The following is a 9,185-nucleotide window of genomic DNA, read 5'->3' on the forward strand; positions in this document are numbered from 1 at the left end:
GATTTCTCATCTCCCGCTCCCGTCCCTCGGGATGCCTCATCTCCCACATGTCCCCCGGCTTTTGAGTCACCCCCCGCTCCAGATCCCACCTCTCCCCCCGCCCCGACACTGCGAAGGACCTGGAGCCACCGGAGTAAGTGGAAACTGCTTTTAATTGTTAAATAAATTCAGCGCCAGCCACCCACAGCTGAAGGCACCAGAGTCCCCGCTGCCGCCCGCTGGTCCCAGCAGAGGTGGATGGGGAAGCCAAGCCGGATCGGGAGGGGGCGAGGGAAGAGCGGAGCCGGGTGGCCCCCAGCCTCCATCTCCGGCAGGTCGGGGGAGGCTTGGCTCTAGTGCTCTCCCTGGGACCCCTCCGACCTGCCCGCCCAGGGTGGGATGCGGCGCAGGGAGGGGCTGAGCTGTGCCCATCTCTAGCACATCAGGGTTGGGGGGCAGAGCTGCGTTTTGGGGGTGCTACGGCTTCTCTGCCAGCCATGCCTGGCCCCAGGCTGTAGATGGGGGCTGTGGTGGGTGCCCAGTGTGTGCTGTGGACGGGGGCAGAGGTGGGGCGAGGCGGCGTGCGGTGTGTGCACAGGGGGGGACCACGACAGAGGGTGACCCGGGGGGTGGCCCCGCTCTCTGCCCCTGGGCCAGCTCCGTCAGCCGGCGAGGGCTGGGAGGGGGGCACAGCAGAGCGTCATCCCCTCTGTCCCCAGCACCCTCCCTGTCCCTACCACACCTCACAGTGCTTGCCGGGGTTCATGGGGGAGCCCAGGGGGCAGCTGAAATGTTCGACAAAGTCCCGGGAGTTGCTGAGGGTGCCGATGACGCGGTACTTGTCAGGGCTGTGGGGGTCGGTCACCAGCCCTTCGTGGGAGCTCTCGGGTGTCCGGACGGAGCACCACACCTGCCGGAGCGGGAGCAGCCTCAGGGACAGGGGATAGGACCCCCCGGGTGGGATAGAGGGCTGTGGAGTGGCTCTGAGGGGCTGGGGAGGGATGGGGAACCCACCATCCCGCTCCGCCCTACCTGTGCAAAGCCCACGAAGAAGAGCTGGTGGTTGGTGAGCCCTAGGGCTGGCAGCCGCTTCTCCTCCCCGTTCTTCTGCAGCCAGGACTTGTACGCCTGTGGGAGAGGCGCCCTGAAGTCCCAGGGAGGGACAGACAGGCACGGGGGTCTGCGTCCCCTCGGCACGGCAGCACTCACGTTGTAGGCTGCCTTGAGCCCGCCGTTGTCGGCGATGTTCTCGCCCAGCGTCTGCCTGCCGTTGACCTTCTCGCGGTGGACGGTGTAGCGGCCATACTGCTCCGTCATGCACGCCGTCCGGTTCTTGAAGGCCTCCAGGGAGGAGTTCTGCCACCATGGCCGCAAGTTGCCCTCCTTGTCGTACTCCCGCCCTGCGGGACCGAGCCATGGGGCGGGGTGGGACCGGGGGACGCCGGCCCCCTGCAGAGCCCCTGCTGCAGGGGGTCTCGAAGCAGGGGGGGGACAGTCCCAGGGGACACCGGGGGACCTGGTGCCTTGAGTCCATGCCCAGGGGAGATGGTGTCCCCCAGCCCCTGCTCTGGGCGGGTTCTGGCTGGGGCTCAGCCGTGCACTTGGGTCCCCAGCCATCCCCCGGTACATCCCCGCTGTCCCAAGCTGGATTTGTCATCCCAAATTCCCCCATTGACCCCATCTCGGCTCCGGGGCTGCGGTGAAGGCGCAAAGCAGAGCGGATGCGAGAGGGACCCGTCCCGCGCCCCACGGGGAGGAGGATGAGGAGGGGGCCAGGGCTGCAGACACCGTGTCCTCACCAAGCGGATGGAGCGAAAGCTGCACAGAGAAGCCGGGGGGAGGTATCGGCGGGTGCCACCTGGGGAGACAGGACGATAGAAGGGGGGGGTGGCTGGGGGGGCATGAGCACGCATGATGCAATGGATGGCCAAGCGGGACCCCCGCGCGCCCATGGCACCCCCTCCCTACGCTGAGGGGGGGGGGTTGGGGGGGGGCAGGAAGGTGATGGGGGTCAGGGTCGGCACTGCCCGCGGGCTCTCACCTTGGTCATCGAACGCGTGGGTCAGCTCGTGCCCCATCACCACGCCGATGCCGCCGAAATTAAGGGCTCTGTGGGGCCACGGGAGAGAGCCAGGTAAGTGCGGGGGGATGATGCCGTTGCAGCCTGCCCCCGGCCCAGGCACCCCCTCCGCAGCCTGGGCACCCCATCTGTGTCCGGGGCACCTGGCAAGACTCTGCTCCAATTGGCACCCAGCTGGGAATGAGTCCTGTGGGGGACACTGGTGGCCCCACAGGGACCTTGCAGGCTGTCTTGGCTGCAGGATGTAAAGTCTTGAGGGACCTTCAAGCCCCCCAGGGCTTTGCTTCGTGACTGGGGGGGCTCTGTGGGGTGCTGGACCTGATCCAGCCCATGCCCCCCTACCCCCAGGAGATGCCCCCCATCCCCGTGCCAGGCTTACTTGGGGTGGTTGCGGGCGTAGAAGGGAGCCTGCAGAATGCCGGCGGGAAAGACAATCCCGTTCTTGGTGGGCAGGTAGTAGGCATTGACGGTCTGCGGGGTCATGCTCCACCTGGGGCAGGGAGGTGGGACAGGGGACAGGGCACAGGCAGGGATGTGTCCCCTCTCCCCCCCACCCCGGCACCCTCCTGTGCCATCTCCCACCATGTGTCCCCTGTGCTGCCCTGCCCGGGGCTGGCACCGCCGCCTCCCACCCCGTGACCAAGAGACAAGCCAGAGCCACCACGGGTGACCTACAATGCTGTGCCACCCCATGGGGGGACCTTCCCCCCCAGTGAAGCAGTGCCACCTGGGCTGTGCTGGGGACAGTGCTATGACACCATGCTGGTGTCACATCCTCCACCCCCCCCAGTCCTCCCCCTTACTGGTCGCGGTTGGGGGGTTTCCGGAGCTGGTCAGCCATCACTTTGGCGGAGAAGTTGTAGAAGTTGAGCATGTTCTGGAAGAAGGAGTCCTCCGAGACCTCGTACTGGTGAGGAAGAGGAGAGATGAGGAGGGCTCCACCGGGGGCTGTTCCCCCTTGCTCTGTCTGGGACGCACTCGGTACCGGGGTGGCTCCGCGTAACACCCCGTCCCAAAAGGGTCCCCCAAATAGGGACATCGCCCCACCATGGGGCCCCCCAGGGCTTGGCATGAGCAGGGACCAGACCCCCTACCCCGTCATAGACGTCGTCCAGCTCCTTGTTGTCCAGGATGAAGTCGGGGAAGCCGATCATGTCGTAGATGGCGTCCGCCTGTGTGGGGAGAGGCCCCAGCAGTGAGATGGGGCGGGGGGGCTTGCCAGGAGGGGAGGGGGTCTCCCGCTCGCTGCCTTCCCCGGGGTCACCTTCTCCTTCGCAGCCTGCCTGGTCTTCTCGTCCATCCAGTCCAGCTGGTCCAGGGACACCTCAAAGGCTGCCCGGATCTCGCTGATCATCTCCTCAGCCTGGGGAGGGGAGGGAATGAAGCCCCCCGCAGCCCCCCTGCCCCCCCGAAGCCCTTCGGGCAGGGACAGGGTGGGCAGGATGTGACCTCCCCGGGGCTGGGGGTCCCGTTTCCCTGCTCCCTGCCTTCCAGCCCTGGGGTTTGGGGAGGAAAGGGGGGGCTCCCATGGTCAATGATGGGGAGGGGATGGGGGCAGAAGCATCCTCACGATGGCCTTGCTGTCCCGGTCGAAGGTGGCTTTGACAAAGAGGGAGCCCAGGGCGAAGCCCAGCGTGTCGTCCGTGTTGGAGATGCAGGTTTGCCAGCGGGGTGTGCAGGACTGTGGGAGAGAGACGGGGGTCCGTGAGAGCCCCAGCCCCCTCCTCTGCTCCCCTCCCTGCCCCCAGCCTGGCTCTGCCCCCTCCCCAGGGGGGAGATGCTCAGCACCTAAAGCCCCATCCCAAAAGATGGTCCCTGGGTTCCCTCTGCAGCATCTGGGGCTCAGCATTCCAAGGGCATCCCAAGGGCAGAGGTGGTCCTGGCTGCTTCCAGGCTGGGGGCAGAGGGAGTTGGTCCCGGGGCCCCCCGTTACCTTCCTGGTGCCATAGAGTGTCTCCAGCAGCCTCTCCTGGGCTGTTTCAAAGCGCTGGTCCAGGCTGGAGGCCGTCTTCTGCACCAGGTTCCAGATCAGGTAGTTGTTCAGGATGCTGCAGGGGCAGAGAGATGCCGCAGCTCGGCACGGTCCGTGGGTTATGCCCCAGCCACCAGCGAGCCCAAAATGTGCCCCCACCATAGGGGAAATCCCAGACGGGGCACGGTGGGGGTTCACAGGTGCCTCACCTCCTGTCGGTGCTGTTGATGAGGTCGGAGACCTGCTGGAGGTACGTGTCCCCGTACACCACCACGGGCTCCGTGTCGGCCAGCTCCAGCGGGGCCAGGGCGTAGGACAGGTAATCCAGCCAGTCGATGGCGGGAGCCAGGGCCTGGGGGGGGACACGGGGACACGACACCCGGGTGCTTGGCACGGCTTTGCCCCATCCTGCCTGCCGCGGGAAGATCCCCTGGGGCAGGGGTTGTGCTCCCCGGGAAGGTCCCAAGGTCCCTCAGCACCCCAAATCCCTTCTCTGCCCCAAACCCTTCCCGGGGCTCCCTGCTGCTCTCAATGCTGCAGGACAAGGAAGGGACCCCAGGACCCCCTATGCGGGGTGGCAGCTCACCCCAAATTCTAACAACTGGGAGGATGAGCACCTCACTCCAGCACCCAGCGCATGTCCCACAACGAACGAGGCTGCCCAGGGTGTCCTGGGGGGGGCAGCAATGGGCACAGACCCCTCGGTGCCCCACTGGACGATCCCCCTTGCATCCCCAGAGGGTTTCCCCAGGCTGTGCCAGGCCGTGCCCACCTGCAGCTCGGTGATGCTCATCTTGTGGTAGATCTTCTCGTCGTCCCGCCGCTCAGCCTGGGGCACGGTGATGTTGGCCAGCTGGGTTTCGAAGTCCAGCACCTGCTGCATCTGGAGGCGGGTGGGCTCTGGGGTCCCCCCCAGCAGTGTGCCCAGCTCCACCATGTAGTCCAGGTACGCTGCCAGGACCTGGCGGGACCCCGAGTGCCAGCTGAGCCCCAGCTGCAGTTCATCCCACCTCCCCAGGGGGTTCAGACCTGCTGCCTGGGCATCGTGCCTGGGCACTGTGCCACCTCGATGGGCAGGGTGCGGGTGCCAGGTGCGCCCCGGCGCTGCTCACATCCCATTGCTATGGGTTTCCCCGGATTGCTGCCGGCAGGGTGCCCGGCGCCCAGCCTCACCCTCTCATTGGCGGTCTTGTTCAGGTAGTAATCCCGGGATGGGAGGAACAGCCCCGACTGATCTACCTGGGAGGAGAGAGGGGCAGCATGGGCAGCCTGGTGCCCACCGGTGCCCCCCCGGTGCCCGCCACCCCTCGGTGCCAGGGTGCCAACCTGGATGACGTTGCTGTTGGAGCTCTTGGAGTCCGCACCCACATACACCGTGAAGAAGGGGGTTGCCCGGTATGTGCCCGACACCATCTTGAGAACCTCCATGAAGCTGGTCTGGTTCCAGGAGCCGGTGACGTTCCACCCCCCGATCTGCTGGCAGAAAGACCCGGCGCCTCAAGGAGGGATAGGATCCATCCCTGAGGGCTGCCCCCTCCCTGGTTACGCGAAGAACCAAGCACGCTGGGCTGAGCCCTGACAGCTCGGCTCACGTGTGGATGGCCACCCACCTTGTCGATGAGCTCCATGAGGGGCTGGGAGCCCAGCTCCTCTATCCTCTGCTCCTTGAGACAGGACAGGTAGTACCGCTGCGTCTTCCGCTCCGCCTCGCTGCTGGAGTTGAAGGTGGCGTTCTCTGCGGGAGGCTGCGGGTCAGCCCCGGGGATGTCGGGGCTCTGCCCGCCTGTGCCCAGAGGTCACCCGTCCGGTGGCCGTCACCCCCACGGTGCCCACCTAGGAGATGCTTCATGATGGCCTGGTTCTGGTCCCAGATGCTGTTGAAGGTGCTCCACTTGGAGCGCCCGTTGGGCAGCGGGTTCCTCTTGATCCAGCCCCCGCATGAGTACTGGTAGAAGTCCTGGCACGGGTCCGTCTCCGCATCCAGGGCCTCCAGGATCTTGCTGGCCACCCGGACGCAGGCGTCCGTCAGGCATGTGCTGTGAGAGGGATCTGGCAGGGAAGGCATGCCCGGGGCTGTGCGTGTGTGCCAGGGGAAACTGAGGCACGGAGGGGGGCCAAGCCCTGCCTGCACCCCGGGGCGGGCAGAGCACCCAGACCAGTAGCCCCGGGTTGACCCATCCCTCCCTGTCCTGCCGTGTCCCCCCTGGGTGGGGGGAACACCACTGCCACCCCAGCGGGGCTGTGGGGACCCTCCCTACCTCTGCGGTATTGGATGGCCAGGGTGACGACGGCGACGCCGAGCAGCAGGGCCAGGGAGACGGTGACGGCGCAGAGCACCAGCTCCAGCTGGCTGCGCGAGGCCAGGCGGCTCAGCAGCGGCCCTGGCCCCTTCCGAAACCCCACCTGGGCAGGAGCAGGACCTGCCATCGCACCATGGGGGGACCGAACCTCGTCGCTCCCCCTTCCCTCCCCTACCGCTCCCCGATGCCTGGCTCGGCTGCGTGACAAGGTGGGGATCGGGGCATCCAGCCCCAGTGAGCCAGCAGTGGGTACTGATGGCCCCCCCCAGCCGCAAGGAAGGACGATGGCCCGGGCACACTCTCTGCCGCATTTTGGCTGCCTCCCAGCACATCCCTGGGGACAGCCAGGGCTGGCTTGGCTGCCGGCCCTGCTCCTGCTGCCCACCCAGCTGCGGGCAGGCTCCGGCTGAGGGCGAGGAGAGGGGCCAGGGAGGATGGAGAGGGGAAGGAGGGAGGGGCTGGGGCAGACCTCACCTCCACGCTGTCGGGAGAGGTGCTGCCGTCCCCCGCCGGCTCCGGCCCCTCGTCGTCCTGCAGTGTGGCACGCTTGTAGTCGGGCATCTGGGAGGGAGGGAGCGGGCTGGGACGGGGGCGTGGGAATGGCTGCCCCCCGCCCCGCCATCCCCTCTGGCTCTTACGGCGAGGGCCGGTGCCCGCTCAGCGGGTGCACGGGGGGTCCAGGGCAGCCCCTGACCCCCCTCGGTGTGCCTGGGCCTCCCCCAGAGGCTGTCCCCAGCCCCAGGTGGCCCTGGGGAGCACGGGGAGAGCTGCTGGTGGGGGGCTCGGGGGCTCGCGCTGGAGCATCCCTCTGCGTCGCCATGGCAGCCGTGGCATCAGCCCTGCTGACAGGTGCCACATCGCCACGGAGATGTGGTGCCCGTTGCCAGGCAACCGTTGCCAAGTGCTGCTGCCTCGCCCCTCCTCCCCTGCCTGGAACTTTCCATGCAGATGTGCACTGGTCTGAAACATCTGGAAGCGCCTCCCGCCCCATCCTGGCCCTGGGGGTACCTGGGGCACAGGGCCGAGCCTGTGTGGGCAGAGCATGTGGGAAGAGAGGGGGCACTACAGCTAGCAGGGCAGGACCCCCTCACTCCCAGCCTTGCGGGGCAGCCGGGCAGGGGCTGCTTGCACCGACCCAGCCGTGAGCACTGCCGAGGACTCAGCCAAGAGGGAGGTGGTGGAGCTGAGCCAGCAGCTTTGGAGGGGGGGATGAGCTGGAAGAAAAAGCTGGAGGCTTTGGTGGAAGCGAATCAGCAATGTTGCTGGTCATGAGCCATCCTTAGGCTTCAGAGTTAACGCCCGGGTGGGTTGCGGCTCACCCTCCCATCTTCTGCTGCAGACTAAGGTGGATGCCCCGGGGCTGCCTGCAAGGCTGATTCGGGAGCCAGGATGGGAAGGATGATGGGCAGGGGGTGAAGCAGAGCAAGTGCCCCGTGCCCAGCTCTGCCCACTGCTACACTGCCAGGATGGGGAAAGGGCTTTACCAAGGGCTGCCACGGTGGGAGGGCGCGAGGTTGGGATCGACAGTTGGCAGGAGCCCCCCGCTGGGGCGGGTTCCTGGGAGCCGCTGGCGTTAGGAGAGATGGCTCGGCATCCTGTGGGAGCTTGGCCAGCCGGGCACCCCCACTGCCCCGGCTCCCCCGACACGCTCCTCTCCCCTCCCGGGTGGTCCTCATCCTCCTGGGCACCAGCTGGCAGCACCCCCTCCCCGGCACCTCCTGGTACCCTCGAGGCAGGAGCAGGACCTGGTCCTGGGGCTCCTCCTGCCCCCTCCATGCGGCTGAGACCCACGGGAGCAGGGTTCCCTGCTCCCTCCAGGGGTACTGCCTTGGGGAGCACCCTGAGCCGCATCACTGTACCCCAGGTGGGCTTCATGCCTCGGCGGAGCAGGGTCTGTGGGGCCGTCTCCAAACCGCCCCAGCTCCCTCTGCCCAACCCCAGGCAGGGGTTTGGGGGGGCCCTTCTTCCCCCTTCTCCCCCCCGCCGTGGGGGACGGGTTCCCTCCAGCCACGCAGTTCCCCCAGCCCCGGCCCCACGCAGCCCCCTGCATCCCCCAGGCTTTCGCCCCCCAGGTCCACCCCGCCACGCCATCCCCTCCTCCTGCAGGGTCCCGCAGCCCCCCCAGCCCTTCCAGCTGCTCGAGCCCTCCAGCCCCCGGGCTCTCCTCTGCCCCCCGGCCCCCTCCTGTCGCCCTTGCCGTCCCCTCTGCCCCCCGAGCCGGTGCCCCCGTCCCCCCTCCCTCCTCCTGCCCCACTCCCCGCCCTTTGCCCCCGCCCTGCCCCGCCGCCATCCCCGGCCCGGCCCGCGCCGCTGCCCCGGGCACTCACGGTGTGTCCGAGCTCCTGGAGGGCCACGTTCATCCTGGCCATCCCGGGCCGCCTCCCGCCTAGCTCCGCTCCCCGCCCGGGCCGCGCCGGGCCCCCGCCGCCGCCGCCGCCGCAGCGCCGCCTGCCTCCGCCGCCGCCATGGCCCGCACCGGGCGCCGCGCCGCCGCCGGGACCGGGACCGGGACCCGGGGCCGGGCAGGGACGGGGCCTCGCCGGAGGGATGGAGCCGCGGGGGCTGGCACCGGCTGGGCGCGGCCCGCAGGCACGGGGCGGGGGCGGCTGGGGCCGGCTCCTCTGGGGGCTGCTGGGGCAGGGGCACCGGTGCCCAGCCCGGTCGCACCGCACCGCTCCGCTCCACCCGGCCGGGCCCCGCCGCCAAGGTGACCGCCGTGCGCGCGGGAGGAGCCCCGCACCGGTACCCGCACGGGAGCCGCACCCGCACCTGCACCGGCACCCGCACCGGTATCTGCACCTGCACCGGCACCGGCACCGGCACCCGCACGGGGAGCCGCACCAGCACCGGGACG

General features: G+C 68.6%; 1 protein-coding gene across 2 annotated transcripts; it reads right to left on the minus strand.

Moving 5' to 3' along the window:
* Window positions 1-134: 134 nt before the first annotated feature.
* Window positions 135-8,737, minus strand: ECE2 (endothelin converting enzyme 2). Of its 2 annotated transcripts, XM_075157651.1 has the most exons (20): window positions 8,659-8,735; window positions 6,806-6,892; window positions 6,290-6,434; window positions 5,865-6,080; window positions 5,642-5,766; window positions 5,358-5,504; window positions 5,205-5,270; window positions 4,804-4,992; window positions 4,241-4,383; window positions 3,993-4,107; window positions 3,630-3,740; window positions 3,324-3,422; window positions 3,154-3,231; window positions 2,863-2,966; window positions 2,439-2,549; window positions 2,021-2,088; window positions 1,779-1,837; window positions 1,189-1,335; window positions 1,012-1,107; window positions 135-889 (listed from the first exon to the last, which is right to left on the minus strand). In XM_075157651.1, exons 1-20 carry the CDS (start codon window positions 8,698-8,700, stop codon window positions 713-715), a joined length of 2,325 nt encoding a protein of 774 aa, XP_075013752.1. In that variant the 5' UTR covers window positions 8,701-8,735; the 3' UTR covers window positions 135-712. The 2 variants fall into 2 exon arrangements, with proteins under 2 accessions (XP_075013752.1, XP_075013753.1); XM_075157652.1 differs by lacking the exon at window positions 1,779-1,837 and having other exon boundaries at window positions 1,189-1,379; window positions 8,659-8,737.
* Between the last annotated feature and the right edge of the window lie 448 nt (window positions 8,738-9,185).

Source organism: Calonectris borealis, chromosome 9, assembly GCF_964195595.1.
Source record: "Calonectris borealis chromosome 9, bCalBor7.hap1.2, whole genome shotgun sequence".
NCBI classification, from domain to species: domain Eukaryota; kingdom Metazoa; phylum Chordata; class Aves; order Procellariiformes; family Procellariidae; genus Calonectris; species Calonectris borealis.

Coding starts and splice junctions, on each gene's coding strand:
- ECE2 (XM_075157651.1), bottom strand. CDS start 8,700: ATGGCCAGGATGAACGTGGCCCTCCAGGAGCTCGGACACACC. Junction 4,384..4,803: donor TGAGCATCACCGAGCTGCAG/GTGGGCACGGCC, acceptor GTCCCCCCCCAG/GCCCTGGCTCCCGCCATCGA. Junction 3,423..3,629: donor ACCGGGACAGCAAGGCCATC/GTGAGGATGCTT, acceptor TCCCCTCCCCAG/GCTGAGGAGATGATCAGCGA.